Source organism: Aquarana catesbeiana, linkage group LG02, assembly GCF_042186555.1.
Source record: "Aquarana catesbeiana isolate 2022-GZ linkage group LG02, ASM4218655v1, whole genome shotgun sequence".
Classification (NCBI taxonomy): Eukaryota; Metazoa; Chordata; class Amphibia; order Anura; family Ranidae; genus Aquarana; species Aquarana catesbeiana.
In genome coordinates, this window is record NC_133325.1 from 331,845,319 (window position 1) to 331,865,266 (window position 19,948).

Consider the following 19,948-nt stretch of genomic DNA (forward strand, 5'->3'; position numbering starts at 1 on the left):
AGGACGCACTGCACTAACTTGTAGTTTTAGCTGAACACTGAGAGGAGGACGCACCGCACTAACTTGTAGCTTTAGATGAACACTGTGCAGAGGTCTCACTACACTAACTTGTAGTTTTAGCTGAACACTGTGAGCAGGACGCACTGCACTAACTTGTAGCTTTAGATGAACACTGTGCAGAGCTCGCAAAAAAATAACTTGTAGGTTTAGCTGAACACTGTGAGGAGGAAGCACTGCACTAACTTGTAGTTTTAGCTGAACACTGTGAGCAGGACGCACTGCACTAACTTGTAGTTTTAGCTGAACACTGTGAGCAGGACGCACTGCACTAACTTGTAGCTTTAGATGAACACTGTGCAGAGGTCTCACTACACTAACTTGTAGTTTTAGCTGAAAACTGTGAGGAGGACGCACCACACTAACTTGTAGTTTTAGCTGAACACTGTGAGCAGGACGCACTGCACTAACTTGTAGCTTTAGATGAACACTGTGCAGAGGTCTCACTACACTAACTTGTAGTTTTAGCTGAACACTGTGAGCAGGACGCACTGCACTAACTTGTATCTTTAGATGAACACTGTGCAGAGCTCGCAAAAAAATAACTTGTAGGTTTAGCTGAACACTGTGAGGAGGACGCACTGCACTAACTTGTAGCTTTAGCTGAAAACTGTGAGGAGGAAGCACCACACTAACTTGTAGTTTTAGCTGAACACTGTGAGCAGGACGCACTGCACTAACTTGTAGTTTTAGCTGAACACTGTGAGGAGGACGCACCACACTAACTTGTAGTTTTAGCTGAACACTGTGAGCAGGACGCACTGCACTAACTTGTAGTTTTAGCTGAACACTGAGAGGAGGACGCACCGCACTAACTTGTAGCTTTAGATGAACACTGTGCAGAGGTCTCACTACACTAACTTGTAGTTTTAGCTGAACACTGTGAGCAGGACGCACTGCACTAACTTGTAGCTTTAGATGAACACTGTGCAGAGCTCGCAAAAAAATAACTTGTAGGTTTAGCTGAACACTGTGAGGAGGACGCACTGCACTAACTTGTAGTTTTAGCTGAACACTGTGAGCAGGACGCACTGCACTAACTTGTAGCTTTAGATGAACACTGTGCAGAGGTCTCACTACACTAACTTGTAGTTTTAGCTGAAAACTGTGAGGAGGACGCACCACACTAACTTGTAGTTGTAGCAGAACACTGTGAGCAGGACGCACTGCACTAACTTGTAGCTTTAGATGAACACTGTGCAGAGGTCTCACTACACTAACTTGTAGTTTTAGCTGAACACTGTGAGCAGGATGCACTGCACTAACTTGTAGCTTTAGATGAACACTGTGCAGAGCTCGCAAAAAAATTACTTGTAGGTTTAGCTGAACACTGTGAGGAGGACGCACTGCACTAACTTGTAGTTTTAGCTGAACACTGTGAGCAGGGAGCACTGCACTAACTTGTAGCTTTAGATGAACACTGTGCAGAGGTCTCACTACACTAACTTGTAGTTTTAGCTGAAAACTGTGAGGAGGACGCACCACACTAACTTGTAGTTTTATCTGAACACTGTGAGCAGGACGCACTACACTAACTTGTAGCTTTAGCTGAAAACTGTGAGGAGGACGCACCACACTAACTTGTAGTTTTAGCTGAACACTGTGAGCAGGACGCACTGCACTAACTTGTAGCTTTAGATGAACACTGTGCAGAGCTCGCAATAAAATAACTTGTAGGTTTAGCTGAACACTGTGAGGAGGACGCACTGCACTAACTTGTAGCTTTAGATGAACACTGTGCAGAGTTCTCACTACACTAACTTGTAGTTTTAGCTGAACACTGTGAGCAGGACGCACTGCACTAACTTGTAGCTTTAGCTGAACACTGTGAGCAGGAAGCACTGCACTAACTTGTAGTTTTAGCTGAACACTGTGAGCAGGACGCACTGCACTAACTTGTAGCTTTAGATGAACACTGTGCAGAGTTCTCACTACACTAACTTGTAGTTTTAGCTGAACACTGTGAGCAGGATGCACTGCACTAACTTGTAGCTTTAGATGAACACTGTGCAGAGCTCACAAAAAAATAACTTGTAGGTTTAGCTGAACACTGTGAGGAGGACGCACTGCATTAACTTGTAGTTTTAGCTGAACACTGTGAGCAGGACGCACTGCACTAACTTGTAGCTTTAGATGAACACTGTGCAGAGCTCACAAAAAATTAACTTGTAGGTTTAGCTGAACACTGTGAGGAGGACGCACTGCACTAACTTGTAGTTTTAGCTGAACACTGCAAGCAGGACGCACTGCACTAACTTGTAGCTTTAGATGAACACTGTGCAGAGTTCTCACTACACTAACTTGTAGTTTTAGCTAAACACTGCGAGCAGGACGCACTGCACTAACTTGTAGCTTTAGATGAACACTGTGCAGAGGTCTCACTACACTAACTTGTAGTTTTAGCTGAACACTGTGAGCAGGACGCACTGCACTAACTTGTAGTTTTAGCTGAACACTGTGAGCAGGACGCACTGCACTAACGTGTAGCTTTAGATGAACACTGTGCAGAGGTCTCACTATACTAACTTGTAGTTTTAGCTGAACACTGTGAGCAGGACGCACTGCACTAACTTGTAGCTTTAGATGAACACTGTGCAGAGTTCTCACTACACTAACTTGTAGTTTTAGCTGAACACTGTGAGCAGGACGCACTGCACTAACTTGTAGCTTTAGCTGAAAACTGTGAGGAGGACGCACCACACTAAATTGTAGTTTTAGCTGAACACTGTGAGCAGGACGCACTGCACTAACTTGTTGTTTTAGCTGAACTCTGTGAGGAGGACGCACCACACTAACTTGTAGTTTTAGCTGAACACTGTGAGCAGGACGCACTGCACTAACTTGTAGCTTTAGATGAACACTGTGCAGAGCTCGCAAAAAAATAACTTGTAGGTTTAGCTGAACACTGTGAGGAGGACGCACTGCACTAACTTGTAGCTTTAGATGAACACTGTGCAGAGTTCTCACTACACTAACTTGTAGTTTTAGCTGAACACTGTGAGCAGGACGCACTGCACTAACTTGTAGCTTTAGCTGAACACTGTGAGCAGGAAGCACTGCACTAACTTGTAGTTTTAGCTGAACACTGTGAGCAGGACGCACTGCACTAACTTGTAGCTTTAGATGAACACTGTGCAGAGTTCTCACTACACTAACTTGTAGTTTTAGCTGAACACTGTGAGCAGGATGCACTGCACTAACTTGTAGCTTTAGATGAACACTGTGCAGAGCTCACAAAAAAATAACTTGTAGGTTTAGCTGAACACTGTGAGGAGGACGCACTGCACTAACTTGTAGTTTTAGCTGAACACTGTGAGCAGGACGCACTGCACTAACTTGTAGCTTTAGATGAACACTGTGCAGAGTTCTCACTACACTAACTTGTAGTTTTAGCTAAACACTGCGAGCAGGACGCACTGCACTAACTTGTAGCTTTAGATGAACACTGTGCAGAGGTCTCACTACACTAACTTGTAGTTTTAGCTGAACACTGTGAGCAGGACGCACTGCACTAACTTGTAGTTTTAGCTGAACACTGTGAGCAGGACGCACTGCACTAACGTGTAGCTTTAGATGAACACTGTGCAGAGGTCTCACTATACTAACTTGTAGTTTTAGCTGAACACTGTGAGCAGGACGCACTGCACTAACTTGTAGCTTTAGCTGAACTCTGTGAGGAGGACGCACCACACTAACTTGTAGTTTTAGCTGAACACTGTGAGCAGGACACACTGCACTAACTTGTAGCTTTAGATGAACACTGTGCAGAGTTCTCACTACACTAACTTGTAGTTTTAGCTGAACACTGTGAGCAGGACGCACTGCACTAACTTGTAGCTTTAGATGAACACTGTGCAGAGGTCTCACTACACTAACTTGTAGTTTTAGCTGAACACTGTGAGCAGGACGCACTGCACTAACTTGTAGTTTTAGCTGAACCCTGTGAGGAGGACGCACCACACTAACTTGTAGCTTTAGATGAACACTGTGCAGAGGTCTCACTACACTAACTTGTAGTTTTAGCTGAACACTGTGAGCAGGACGCACTGCACTAACTTGTAGCTTTAGATGAACACTGTGCAGAGCTCGCAAAAAAATAACTTGTAGGTTTAGCTGAACACTGTGAGGAGGACGCACTGCACTAACTTGTAGTTTTAGCTGAACACTGTGAGCAGGACGCACTGCACTAACTTGTAGCTTTAGATGAACACTGTGCAGAGGTCTCACTACACTAACTTGTAGTTTTAGCTGAAAACTGTGAGGAGGATGCACCACACTAACTTGTAGTTTTAGCTGAACACTGTGAGCAGGACGCACTACACTAACTTGTAGCTTTAGCTGAAAACTGTGAGGAGGACGCACCACACTAACTTGTAGTTTTAGCTGAACACTGTGAGCAGGACGCACTGCACAAACTTGTAGCTTTAGATGAACACTGTGCAGAGCTTGCAAAAAAATAACTTGTAGGTTTAGCTGAACACTGTGAGGAGGACGCACTGCACTAACTTGTAGCTTTAGATGAACACTGTGCAGAGTTCTCACTACACTAACTTGTAGTTTTAGCTGAACACTGTGAGCAGGACGCACTGCACTAACTTGTAGCTTTAGCTGAACACTGTGAGCAGGAAGCACTGCACTAACTTGTAGCTTTAGCTGAACACTGTGAGCAGGAAGCACTGCACTAACTTGTAGTTTTAGCTGAACACTGTGAGCAGTACGCACTGCACTAACTTGTACCTTTTGATGAACACTGTGCAGAGTTCTCACTACACTAACTTGTAGTTTTAGCTGAACACTGTGAGCAGGATGCACTGCACTAACTTGTAGCTTTAGATGAACACTGTGCAGAGCTCACAAAAAAATAACTTGTAGGTTTAGCTGAACACTGTGAGGAGGACGCACTGCACTAACTTGTAGTTTTAGCTGAACACTGTGAGCAGGACGCACTGCACTAACTTGTAGCTTTAGATGAACACTGTGCAGAGCTCGCAAAAAAATAACTTGTAGGTTTAGCTGAACACTGTGAGGAGGACGCACTGCACTAACTTGTAGTTTTAGCTGAACACTGTGAGCAGGACGCACTGCACTAACTTGTAGCTTTAGATGAACACTGTGCAGAGTTCTCACTACACTAACTTGTAGTTTTAGCTGAACACTGTGAGCAGGACGCACTGCACTAACTTGTAGTTTTAGCTGAACACTGTGAACAGGACGCACTGCACTAACGTGTAGCTTTAGATGAACACTGTGCAGAGGTCTCACTATACTAACTTGTAGTTTTAGCTGAACACTGTGAGCAGGACGCACTGCACTAACTTGTAGCTTTAGATGAACACTGTGCAGAGCTCGCAAAAAAATAACTTGTAGGTTTAGCTGAACACTGTGAGGAGGACGCACTGCACTAACTTGTAGCTTTAGATGAACACTGTGCAGAGTTCTCACTACACTAACTTGTAGTTTTAGCTGAACACTGTGAGCAGGACGCACTGCACTAACTTGTAGCTTTAGCTGAAAACTGTGAGGAGGACGCACCACACTAAATTGTAGTTTTAGCTGAACACTGTGAGCAGGACGCACTGCACAAACATGTTGTTTTAGCTGAACTCTGTGAGGAGGACGCACCACACTAACTTGTAGTTTTAGCTGAACACTGTGAGCAGGACGCACTGCACTAACTTGTAGCTTGAGATGAACACTGTGCAGAGTTCTCACTACACTAACTTGTAGTTTTAGCTGAACAATGTGAGCAGGACGCACTGCACTAACTTGTAGCTTTAGATGAACACTGTGCAGAGGTCTCACTACACTAACTTGTAGTTTTAGCTGAACACTGTGAGCAGGACGCACTGCACTAACTTGTAGCTTTAGATGAACACTGTGCAGAGTTCTCACTACACTAACTTGTAGTTTTAGCTGAACAATGTGAGCAGGACGCACTGCACTAACTTGTAGCTTTAGATGAACACTGTGCAGAGGTCTCACTACACTAACTTGTAGTTTTAGCTGAACACTGTGAGCAGGACGCACTGCACTAACTTGTAGTTTTAGCTGAACACTGTGAGGAGGACGCACCACACTAACTTGTAGCTTTAGATGAACACTGTGCAGAGGTCTCACTACACTAACTTGTAGTTTTAGCTGAACACTGTGAGCAGGACGCACTGCACTAACTTGTAGCTTTAGATGAACACTGTGCAGAGCTCGCAAAAAAATAACTTGTAGGTTTAGCTGAACACTGTGAGGAGGACGCACTGCACTAACTTGTAGTTTTAGCTGAACACTGTGAGCAGGACGCACTGCACTAACTTGTAGCTTTAGATGAACACTGTGCAGAGGTCTCACTACACTAACTTGTAGTTTTAGCTGAAAACTGTGAGGAGGACGCACCACACTAACTTGTAGTTTTAGCTGAACACTGTGAGCAGGACGCACTGCACTAACTTGTAGCTTTAGCTGAAAACTGTGAGGAGGACGCACCACACTAACTTGTAGGTTTAGCTTAACACTGTGAGGAGGATGCACTGCACTAACTTGTAGTTTTAGCTGAACACTGTGAGCAGGACGCACTGCACTAACTTGTAGCTTTAGATGAACACTGTGCAGAGGTCTCACTACACTAACTTGTAGTTTTAGCTGAACACTGTGAGCAGGACGCACTGCACTAACTTGTAGCTTTAGATGAACACTGTGCAGAGGTCTCACTACACTAACTTGTAGTTTTAGCTGAACACAGTGAGCAGGACACACTGCACTAACTGTAAATAGTCTAGCTGCCTGACTGTGGTACTAATAGGATCAAAAGAACACCGGCAATTTTCTTCAGGTAGCTGTAAATACTGTAACAAGACAAGCCTGCCTGTCAGTAAGAAGATAACAGGAATGGATCTAGCTAAACTGAATACAGTGTATATATTTATGCAACACCAGGGATGCATATATATACACACAATACACTGTAAGTGCAGCTAACTCACTGATTGTCCTGCCTAATCTATCTAACTCAAATGAAATGACACTGTCTCTCTCTCTATCTCTTTCAATGCCGGAACACACACTACACAGGGCCGCCGTGCAGGTGGCCTTATATAGTGTGGGGCGTGTTCTAAACCCCCTGAGCCATAATTGGCCAAAGCCACCCTGGCTTTGGCCAATTACAGCTCTCTCTACCGATGGCACTGTGATTGGCCAAGCATGCGGGTCATAGTGCATGCTTGGCCAATCATCAGCCAGTAATGCACTGCGATGCCGCAGTGAATTATGGGCCGTGACGCGCCACACGAATTTGGCGCGAACGGCCCATAACGTTCAGAATTCGGCGAACGACCGAACAGCCAACGTTCGAGTCGAACATGGGTTTGACTCGAACACGAAGCTCATCCCTATTCTCCAGTAAATGATATGGATTAAAAATTCAAAAGAGAGAGTAGGGGCTCTACTGCAGCAGGTGTGCAGACCCAGTCAGGAAATTTTAGAAAATGTAAAGTGGTTAGTATACAAGAAACCAAACCTTATGTTCTTCTATTTGGTGCTTTATATCTTCCAAGTCAGGACCCAAAATTTCCAAATCCATTTTCTTAATCCGATTTTCTGTTTGTGAAAGCCAGTCGCTTAACTGTTGAAGCTGTTGATTTTGCAGGTCCATCAGAGTTTTATGTAAACTGAAATCAGAAAAAAAACATTTTTATATTAACACAACTTTTGCATAAGCCTCTAAACACACACATGCAAAACTGTTCTGGTTTTAAACTGTTGTGTAACACCTTGTAGGAAATGAAATGAAATTAGGACAAAAACAAAAATTACATACTGTCTTTGCTACAGTCAGTCATTAGCATTAACACAGCAGTTTTCTTGAGTCCAGCTCATAACATATTTTTTTAACCTAATGATCCTGCCAATCGATACTTTTATTTTCCACATTCTGTAATAGGATGATAGCACTGTTCATTCTGCACTGAAGTTACCATAGCATTGACACCCTGTGCATAGAACATTCTGTTTTAGATGAAATTATGTCCTTTTGCTGACAAAGCCAGCAAAACTATAACTGTATTGTTTACAGATAACTGTTGTATCTGGAAATAAATGTCACATTTAACAACTTTGATTTTACTCGAACACCCCTTTCACATTGGCAAGTGGAATCCAGTTGATCACTGGGGGATCTCTCCGTGTCCACTCCGATATGCAGAGCGGACACGGACACAGTCCTGCGCTCCTCTATGGAGCAATCGGACAGAAACTTACTGCTTGTCCATTTCCATCCAATGCCATCTGATATGCTAGACGGATGAGGAATAGGACCGCCATCCATCTGTTTTTGGTTCAGGTCGGATAGTGGCGGGTGTCATCCATCGGTCCATAGAGGAGACTAGAAGGTCCGATCAGGTCTGCCTGAAAAACCGACAAGCGGACCTGATCAGACAACCCGTGTGAAAGTGGCTTTACACATGTGCAGTGTTTAATGTCGATTTTCGAGTCTTGGAAGTCATGAGGTTTTTTTTTTGTTTTTTTTGCACACATGTTAAAATGTACACTTTAAGACATAAGATTAAGAAAAAAACAAAACAAAACATTATACATTTTCTAAAAGCAGAGACCCTGTAGAATTATATAGTGCCAATTGCAAATGTGTATCTCAAGTGATGTTTGTGGTACTATTTATCAAATCTATATTTTTAGTAAAAAAAATACACTTTCATGAATTACATTGCACACAAACACAATATGATGCCCAGTGTTATAGTAATATATATAATATGAGGTTGCATTGAGTAAACAGATACTAAATAAGCATTTCTCAAAATTGTACATGCCCAAGAAATTATGAAAATCAATGGTACCCAAAATTGTTCATAGAAAATTCTTTAAATTCCTTTACAGGTCATCGGTTTAAAGTTAACAGTAAATAATGCACTTGCACTTGTTGCTCACTGAAAAAATGCATTTAGTGGTTTTAATAAAGTTCAGTTATGGCCCAAAATAATTTTTGGTCATGTGCAAAAATAAGTTAGCAAAAATAAGTTAGCTCTCATGATTTGTTACCCATTGCTGTGGAGGGGAGATCAAGACATTTTTTCACATTTTGTTCAATTAATTGAAAAGAATGTAAGGCTTTTTATGAATGGAGGAGGTGTTGAGCGAACAACCCAAATTACTGGATCCCGACAGGCTCACGTTTTTTTACGGGGGGGCAGAATGGCACCCTTGCGCAAAACCTTTATGGGTTTCCCTTTAAGAGCCACCAGAGGCACACGCGCCCGCTGCGCAGTGGAGGGAGCCAATGTGCGTGGCCGGAGGTCGCGATCGCCGCCAGCCACGCGCGTTTGCATGCATGACATCCAGCACGGGGATACATCCAGCACGGGGATTTGTGTGTGTAAACACACAAATCCCTGTTCTGTCAGGGGAGAGGAGACATGTTGTTTGTTCTTACTAATAGATGGCTTTGCATGGTGTGCAGTGATTCGGATAGTTTTTTTTTTTTTTTTACTTTCCAAAAAATTATGACAAAAAAATTACAACTTCAAAAAACTCTCCAGGCAAACTCTTACTTAGACTGTCTTTTTTCCAAAAAGGGGTCATTTGGGGGGTATTTGTACTGTCCTGGCACTTTCAGGCCTCAAGAAATGAGAATGGCTGTCAGTACATCATATACTTTCACACAGACCAAAATAATATACACTGATTTGGGTTAGAAAGAAATGAAGCAGAATACATTTTGATCTAAAGTTATGAAGAACAATTATTGATTTGCAAAATTTTAGAAAACAGAAACGAAAAAAAAACTTGTTTTCAGTCTTTCTTTGTTTATTTAGCAAAAAGTAAAAAACCCAGTGGTGATTACCTACCACCAAAATAAATCTCTAGTTGTGTGAACAAAATGCTAAAAATTTTGTTTGGGTACAGTGTTGCATGATTGCGCAATTGTCATTCAAAATGCGACAGCACTAAAAGCTGAAAATTGGCCTGGACCACAAGGAGTTGAAAAAGTAGAAAAAAATACCCAAAGATTCTTGTGACCAATAAAAATTAATCTGGCTTCATCTTTAATGTAATGGAAACATAAAGCATTAATTCTGATATCTGACTGTTATGATCAACAATGCCAGTTCTATGCTTTTTTTTGTTACCCAAATTTAGTGAGTTAACCCTAAAGCCTATCAGATTTTCTGCTGATTTTTGTCTTCAGAGTTACCAAAACCATGTAGTGCAAGGGCCTGCCTGATTGCATACAAATTGAAACTCCTAAGGTTAGACCTCATATTATATGGAAAGGAAAAATTCAGCAGAAAATCTGATAGCGTGTATGGGGCTTTAGGTGTGTATGTATGTTGTCCATTTGTCTGTCTAACTCAGGGGTCGGCAACCCGTGACCCTGTCAGTGTCCGTGATTAATTGATTAATTCACGGGCACTTGGCCCGTGGACATTTTCGCTGCTCTCCTCTTCATTGGACAGCGGTGAGTGGCTGGTATCACAGGGCTGGATGGGGGCAGGAAGTGCTGGAGTTAACTTTTTATGTTAAACAGCAGGTGATTGGTTGCCAGGCGATCCTAGCAACCAATCACCAGCCTGTTAATGTTAAAAGTTAACTTCAGCAGTTCCTGCCCCCATCCAGATCTGTGATGCTGATCTCTGCTCTGCTCGCTGTACACCTGTGTAAGGTAGGAGAGTTCTACCTACACTGTGTGTGTTTGTGTGGGAACGGGGTGGGGTGCAGGGGGTACAGAGTAAAATACAGTAGGGGAGTGCAGGACACTGCTTTGGGGTGGCACAGGAAACTTGCTTTGGGGGAGGGGGCAGAGGACACTATGGAAGTGATGTGAAGGGGGACAGAGGGCACTGCTATGGGGTACAGAGGGCACTGCAATAGGGGGACCCTATTAGGGACCCCATCACCCCTGGGGACAGGGACCCCTTCTCACTTGGGGACAGGGACCCCTCTCCCCTGGGGAGAGTGACCCCTTCAAACTTGGGTACAGGGACCCCCCATCATCCCTGGGGATGGGGCCCCCATCTCCCCTAAGGATGGGCCCCCATCTCCCCTAAGGGCAGGAACCCCATGTTCCCTAGGGGCAGGAACCCCATCTCCAGACCATGCTGGCTGGCAGGGCTGGCATCAGCCACCTATTGATGCCAGAATGGGGGAGGGGCAGTAAAATCAGAATTCCCAGCCACATGCTCCCTCAAGGGGAACTGGCTTTGTATTAGTGAAACACACCTGTTATCATTAATATATTAGGAATATTATTATCTTAATTTATTAGCAGAAGAATGTGGCCCTCCACGCATTCGCATACATTATATCCGGCCCTTAAGTTGAAAAAGGTTGCTGACCCCTGGTCTAACTGGTCCTAAGTGTTATGCTAAGAATTTTAAAACAACTTATAAAACATTCCTTTATTTTCTTTCTCCTTTATCTTTGGATAAGAAAATTAACCAATTCAAAAGACTTTCAGAGACAGGGGACAAAGAGGACTTCTTAGAAACACTAGTCTTTAAATTAGCAGTTATTTGTATGTTGAAAGCAAATTCCATTTTAGTGAAAACCCAACTTCAGCCATTTTGTTCATGAAGGGCTAGAAGGTCTGTCAGATATTTATTGCTGTCTGTGTCCTATCTTGGGATATTTCCTTTACCTACAGTTATGCTTTTAAGCTTATATAGTTTGTAAAACATTAGCCATTTTGCTGCACTAATGCCACAGCACAGTCCACTTACGATATGCTAAACAAGACCCAGAGAATCCCTAAAACAATATTTTATTTTTTAACTCTTCCATAAATCAGGAAGGTGTATTTGAAGTGTGCCAGCTACAGCAGCCCAGGGAATTTAGCTATAATTGATGGCAAGCTAAATGCAGTGCATTACCAAAAAATGTTGGAGGAAAATTGGTACACATTGGACATTACTTTTCCAACATGACAATAATCCTACACATAACGGCAAAGTTGACCCTTTATTGACCACAGAAGGTTTTTCAGGGGCTGTCAACAAATAAAAACCTTGCCAAAAAGAGTGAGCAGTTTTACCCCATTTAAGAAATAAAAGGATCTCATTTAAAACATACAAAAGACTGCCAGTTTAGCATTGATGATAAGGAGACAACGCATAGTTTTAGGAACTGAGAGCATGCACATTTTGGAACAGGACACTTTCATTATTTTCCTTTATTACTATAATTGTTTAATAATTGTACTATTCATTAATAGTCTGCCTTTTACAAATTCCGCTAGAAGTATGTAAACATATGAGCAAGTCTGTAATTATCACAGGGAGAAAAATAAATAAATATCCTCAGTGGAGTGACAGAAAGCAATAAAAATATGAGAAAAGTAATACAAGTTTACCACTGGGGGAAAATGGTAAAACGAAAACCCTAAAAAAATAAAATAAAAACAAACTTTAGTCTGATTCAGAGTATAATAGAAAAAAAATCAGTACAGTTTTATTCATTCATGTATAGTTATATCCAGGAGACAGTGTCACATATAATACAATATGCACAGTTTGGTAAGAATTGCCTTCTGCCAACGTCTCCGGCTACTTGTTCCTTTGATTTTTTTTTCTCCACCTCTAACTATTCATGGCTCTCTAAATCATATAAAACCAAACAAACTAAAAATCTTTTTTCATGACAGCAGACATATGATATAGCTCTGCCCCTATATCCATCTACAGGACATGTTTAGCTCTATAAAAGTCTGACTGAGAGCTACCTCCCCTATTCTCCTTTTTGTCCTCAAAGATCAACACCTACAGACCGTTACATTCAGGATAAGCTCTTACCTGCCGACTATGTCAGAGTCCACCTGGGTTTAGCCTCTCCCAGCATGCAGTCCCACATCTTAGGCTGCTAAATGCACCAACAAGATGGGGAACCCATTCTGGTGGTCTTCTGGGGTCGAGGTGTTCTCTAATCAAAGACGGCAATCCTCTAATGGAATGCCTGCTTTGGAGTCCGGATCAAGCAGCTGGGTCAGTATGACGCCGTTGTACCTGTGGGACATCTGTCTCAGGACTGACATTTTTACTTTTACTTTTCCTATGTCATGTAAATCTCCCTTTTCATTTTGGATTTTTATGTGGTAGGCTCTGTTTTTAGCCTGGGAACGCCCCTCCAGTGCCTTGCCTTCCCGAGGTTGCGAGCACTGCTCTCCTGTCCTCTGGAAGCGACCGTGCTGGCCTCAAGCGTTCCTGCTGTTCTGCACATGTGCAATGGACTCCGGGTCCCGGCGGACATGTTTTCAGGGCCTAGAGACGCCGGCGCATGTGTGATGTGCCTTGAGGCTGCGGTGGCCATCTTGGAAGAGGGAAAAGGCTTACCTTGGATGGCACAGACCTCCTTATAGGAGGATAAGAGTGGGGGGGCGGAGCTACTCGTAAGGTGCCCTATTTAAAGGGCGAACATACAAAAAAAATCGATGGTCTTTTGATCTCTGGCAGCAGGACAGACCACATCGCTGCAGAGGAACAACCAGAGTCAGGTGAGTGAAGGGGATAGCAGGATGGATTTATTACTAGGGAATGGATAGCTCTCTGCCCAGATTTTTTACCTAAATTTGTTTTTGATTTTTTTTTTAAATGAGTATGGGTAGATATGTGTGTGGGTATCTGTGTATATATATATGTGTGATCATGTGTGTTTCCCTTCTCTTTTTCTCTTATTTCCCTCTCCGTTGCCATGCAGTCCCCTTTGCACCTTTCGGTACTTCAGTTAGCATGAGCCTACCGTCTACATAACCAAGACCACCACGCTATCAGGTAAGGGGCACATTTGGGTAAGTAAGAAGATGCGGGAAAAAAGAGTGTATTATGCCCTGACGAGCGTGTCTTCTTGTCTATTGCAGCCCCGGCTGCTCCTGCGCCTGCTCTAGGAGGTCCAGAGACCATCCGGTTCATGGGGAATTTTCCAGGGGCAGAAAGTGACTCCTTCAGTCCTGACAGACCCCAGTACAAGGGATGCAAATATACACTTAAAAGAAAGCTTCTCCTCCAAGGGCTCAGTGCCCCAAAGGCAAATGTTGGTCAGGTGGATGACCCCATGCCAGGAAAGCTAATCTTCCACAGCTGCTTCAGACAGCTTGCCTGGGACCAGGAGTGTGAGAGTCATCAGGTGTCAACCTTGCTCAAGAAAGTAGTCTGCAACTCCTTGGCAGAATTTTCTGGTCGGCTTGGACAACCAGTGACAGAAGCGGATGAGCAGAGTGTGAGCCCGGCACCAGGTCTAAACCAGGCCATTCAACCCTCTCTAACTAGAGAGTTACCAGGCCCTTCAGGGGTGACTCCAGCCCAGCGGATCAGGTGGACTGATTTGCCAGATCCAGTATTTCAGCTAACCTTCCAGGCAGAAGGAGAAGATATCACCTCCTCCTCGGCTGAGGAGCCTAAAGGTTCAGGTTTTGAATTTGCAATGGTGCAGCCATTCATTAAGGCAGTAAAAGCTGCACTGGAATGGGAAGACCCGGAATCTCCTCCAAAGAAGGAGAAGACTTATTATCCCCAACCTATAGAAACAGATAGCTACCTTTTCCCTTATGACAGAAATAAGAGGCCTGTTTCAAGAGGAATGGGAGAAAGGAGAGAGGAAATTGTTTTCAATGAACAGGTTGCACTCACGGAAGAGGATGCAGCATCTCTATCTAACCCACCAATGGTGTATGCGGCAGTTACGAGACTGGCCAAGAATGTGCCACTTCCAATGGAAGACTCCTCCTCCTTTCAGGATGTCTTGGATAGACACATTGACTCGGACTTGAGAAAGTCCTACCTCGCGGCAGTTGGTGCCTGTAAACCCGCTGTGGCTTTAAAGTCAGTTGCAAGCGCTATGTGAGTGTGCCAAAAGAGAAAATCATCAAGGCTCTTGATGAGATAAAGCTCTTGGCAGACTTTGTGGGAGAGACAGCTATATATTTCATTCGATGGTCTTCCAGAGCCATGCTTAGCTCATTCACAGCCAAAAGAGCTCTGGGCCTAAAACCCTGGGTGGCTGACCCATCCTAAAAACAGAACTGCTGCAAGCTGCCTTTTGATGGAAAGGCACTGTTCGGCCAAAAGCTGGAAACTGACATCTCCAGGGTTACAGGAGGAAAATCGTGCCTTTTACCCCAAGATCGGAGGTCTAGATGCCAGAGGGGGTGACTAACCAGAGGGGTATCAAACAGGTACTAGGACTGTGGAATTATTCATCCCTCCAAGGATTCCAGAAGAGGTTGGAGGGGTACACTATCAACCTTTCTTAAATCACAGAAAGCTAAGGCCCCTTCGGCTCCCTAAGGTACCCAGAAGCCTTTTTGACACCACGCCCACCCAGGGGGAGGCGGTGGGAGCCAGGCTGCTCAAGTTTGCCCAGGTCTGGCAAGATCACTGCCAAGATTAGTGGGTGCAGTCCACAGTGGCACAAGGCCAATATTGGTGGTTCAAACTTCAGCCTCCAGTGCGCTTGCAATCAAATGACCACTAATCTGAATTCATATATTATTTACATAAATATTTGAATGCATATATACTGTGCATGCTTAGTGAATTACATATCATAATCAAAAAAGCTTTAGAAAAAAGTGAGCTTAAAAATGAATTAAGTGCACAATAAACATTAATGAACATGTGAATGAACATAGAAAAGTCCAAATGTCCTGAGTGATAAGAGTGAAAAAATATATCATTCATGGAAAATTAAGATACATCAGTCCCGTTAGGAAGGATCACATATCCACAGTTCTTTGAAAACCACCAGTGTAGGAGAAGAAAAGGATACTGCAGGTGGACCCTTACCAGGAATGATGGACCTCCCTGATAGCAAGGTCATGTACGCAGGCAGATACAGCCCTCTGCAGGGACAGCTGGATGATGGCATGCGGATCAGCCGATGTGAACAACGTTCCAATAGGGGACGATTCCAGTGCATCAAATCCTATCCCTGCTGCTTATGGCTGTGACCAGTGAGGAGTTAATCCCATTTCATTCCTTGTACACAGGTAGAGAGAGAAGGGAAATCCTTTGTCTAATTCCAAGCATAATCTGTGATGGAGTGCTTGAATTTGAAATCGGATGATACAGCAGAGGAGAATGTCACATCCCGGGAAAGCCGGCACTGCAGCCTCTCATTGCCCAATCACTGATCCATCCTCCCCGGATCACACTGTGCCCGTCCTCTCCGCTCTCTCCGTCTCTTTGCAGTTCTCTAGCTGGGTAACCGAATGCCCCTCCCACCAGCATTTGCTAAGGTTCGCAGTGGGGGACACCCATTACCAATTTATCTGCCTTCCCTTCAGTCTATCCACTTCTCCTCGAACCTTCACCAAGGTTCTGATTGTAGTCTTGGCCCCTCTGAGGAAGAAAGAGCTCAGAGTACATCATTATTTGGATGACATCATCCTCCTGGCCCAAGACCAAGACGTTTTGCAGACACAGAAGGAGCTCCTGCTGTCCACCCTACAGTCATTTGGCTGGATAGTCAACTATCAAAAAAGCCAGCTGGAACCTACACAGAATATGGTCTACCTAGGGGCCCAGTTCAATACCCAGATGGCCACAGTTTCTTTGCCTCTTCAGAAACTCCCCCAAATCAGGGAAAAGTTCCAACAGGCATTGGCTGCGCCAGTGATGTCAGGATCCCAGTGCATGAGTCATCTCAGGACGATGGCTTTGTGCTTCCCGATGATCCCCTGGGCTCACTGGAGACTCAGAGTTTTGCAACAGGGCATTAGCAAAACTCTGATTACAGTGGAAGAGGATTCTGGTACAGTGGAAGAGGATTCGTCTAGCCCAACCAAACATGATCACCAGTTGGATGCGCCAGAGTCTCTGGTAGTGGACGAGACAAGAAACACTAGTGTAGCATCATTAATTAGGTCTGCAGCCATGGATCACTGTTACCACAGATGCCAGCACAGCAGGGTGGGGCGCCACCTATGAACAACTCATGATCCAAGGCAGATGGGAATTTCCCACTCAGGGCCTAGTTTCCAATATTCTGGACCTTCGAGTAGCATTCATGGCGTTGGCCACCTTGCTGCCTCACATACAGGAGCACCCAGTCCTTCTCGGGCTGGACAACATGGCAGCAGTGTCCTATACACAGTGACAAGGTGGGACACACAGCCAATCCCTCTTGAGAGAGATTTGAGGGCCATATATTTTCCAGGCTGTCAGAATGGTCCCTTCACCCCGAAGTGTTCAAACAGATCATCCATAAGTAGGGGTTTCCGCAACTGGATCTGTTTGCCTCATCAACCGACCACAAGGTGAGCCGGTTCCTCTCACGCTACCCTCATCCATTATCGGAGGGGACGGATGCCTTGACCTATCTTTGGGTTGCACGGCTGGCCTATGCTTTCCCTCCAATTTCTCTAATTCTGGAATTCCTGAAGAAATTGTTGGCAGAGAATCTGACAGTCATTGCAATACTACTCTACTGACCTCACAGGCCATGGTTCTCTCTAGCAATGGAGCTCATCGTGTGCCCACCGATCACTCTGCCAGTGACTCCTCATCTCCTGTCACAAGGAGATATCCTACATCCGCAACCATCACAACTGGCCTTAGCGGCCTGGAGATTGAAAGGCAGAGGTTACAAGAGTTAGAATGTTTGCCAGAGTTTTATTAAGACTTTACAAAATTCCAGAAAGGGGTCAACCTTCCAGAATATGGGATAGAATATGAGCAGATTCACGAGCTTTGCAGAATGGTGATCTGCCTATGTAAACAAGGCAGATTGCTGTTCTGACAGGGGAGGACACAGGATATCTGTGTTCACCCAGTCAGTCCATCCCCCACACAGTTAGCAAGAACCTCCTAGGAACACACTTAACCCTTTGTTTGCCCCTGGTGTTAACCCTTCCCTGCCAATGCCATAAGTACAGTAACAGTGCATATTTTTAGCTCTGATCACTGTAATAATGTCACTGGTTCACAAAAAAGTGTCAAAAGCGTCAGTTAAGTGTCCGATTTGTATGCCGTAATGTCGCAGTCCCACTAAAAATGGCATAAAAATATGCCATACTTTATAGACGCTATAATCTTTGCGCAAACCAATCAATATACGTTTATTGGGATTTTTTCTTACCAAAAATATGTAGCAGAATACATATTGGTCTAAATTGATGAAGAAATTTGATTTTTTTACATTATTTTATTGGGTGAGTTTTACTGTATATCAGAAAGCTATATATATATATATATATATATATATATATATATATTTTTTTTTTTTTTTTTTTTTCTTTTTTTATTTTAAATTGTCACACTTTTTTGTTAATAGTACAAAAAATAAAAAAAACGCAAAGGTGATCAAATACCACTAAAGGAAAGCTCTATTCTGTGGGAAAAAATAACATCAATTTTATTTGGGTACAGCATCGCACGACTGCACAATAGTTAGTAATGTAGTGCCGTATCGCAAAAAATGGCCTGGTCATTAGGGGGTAAAACCTTCCAGAGATGAAATGATTAACATAGTACAGATGATACAGCAGAGTGAATGGCTAATAGCAGGACAATTATAACTAGAGATAAAAGGCCAAAATGTACTAGAGACAGAGTACATGTAGGTGTTTTAGCAGGACAGTTTTAATTAGGAATAATAGGCCTAACTGGTGTATGTTGCCTAACTTTTTTTTTTTTAGATCTGTGGGTAAGGGGTGCATCAAATGTGAATGATATAATATGATATGTTTTAGGTACACATTGTTTGTACATTTAGTTTTTTTCTTTCTAATGATGCTGCCCCGTGCTGTTAACAAAATATAGCTTAACCGCTTCTGGACCAAGCCTATTTATGGCACATGTTGCTTACAAGTTAAAACCTGTATTTTTTGCTAGAAAATTACTTAGAACCCCCACAAATTATAGATATTTTCTTAGCAAGGACCCTATAGAATAATATGGCAGTTGTTGCAATATTTTATGTCACACGGTATTTGCGCAGTGGACTTTCAAATGCGATTTTTTTTTTTGGAAAAAATACACTTTTTTTTTATAAAAAAAAGAAAACAGTAAAGTTATCCCAATTTTTTCGCATATTGTGAAATATGATGTTATGCCAAGTAAATAGATACCTAACATGTTACGCACTCGTGGAATGGCAACAAACTACAGTACTTAAAAATCTCCATAGGCGATGCTTTAAATTTTTTTAACCATTACCTGTTTAGAGTTACTGAGGAGGTCTTTTGCTAAAATGATTGCTCTCACTCTAATGATTGCGGTGATACCTCACATGTGTGATTTGAACACCATTTACATTTTCGGGAGTGACTTATGTATGCGTTTTCTTTGGTGCATGAGCTTGCGGGGACAGGGACACTTTAAAAAAAGTTGTTTTTTTTTCTTATTTATTTTATGGTTTTTTTAACACTGTCCCTTTAAAAATAAAAATAAAAATCTGATCACTTTTATTGCTGTCACAAGGAATGTAAACATCCCTTGTGACAGTAATAGGCAGTGACAGGTTCTCTTTATGGATGGATCGGTGGCCTAAACAACCCCAAATCCCTCCTTTGCACATCAAAGTATTCAAAACGCCAAAATCGGCATTATGGAATACTGTCATTTTTTTAAAATCTACGCATTTTAAATCTTTTTTTAAATTGGCACCCCATTTCTGGCTTTGTTTGAGACTCCAAACAGCCGGCCGATGTGCTGGATGTTCACTCCAGTCTACCAGTGGGACAGGAGACTAAGGCAGAGTGGTGGGAGGAGGGGATGTCCCCTCCCATGCTCGGTGATAACAGCCAAGGAGCTCATTAGCCGCATCAGTTGTTATCATGAGACCATGATAACAGCCAACTGCTATCTCTAAAAAACAGTACCGGGGTGTTGCCTACAACTGCAGGCATTACCCTGGTATAACCACTTCAAGCAAATGACGTACAGGTATGTGATTTTAT

At 43.2% G+C, this 19,948-nt stretch overlaps 1 protein-coding gene across 1 annotated transcript in view; it reads right to left on the reverse strand.

Annotated features, from left to right (window-relative positions):
* DMD (dystrophin) overlaps nt 1-19,948 on the reverse strand; it is a 3,507,873-nt gene that overhangs the window by 2,671,921 nt on the left and 816,004 nt on the right. The window contains exon 11 of the mRNA XM_073614841.1: nt 7,565-7,715. Coding sequence (XP_073470942.1) covers nt 7,565-7,715 — 151 coding nt within the window. The remainder of the gene's footprint in view (nt 1-7,564; nt 7,716-19,948) is intronic.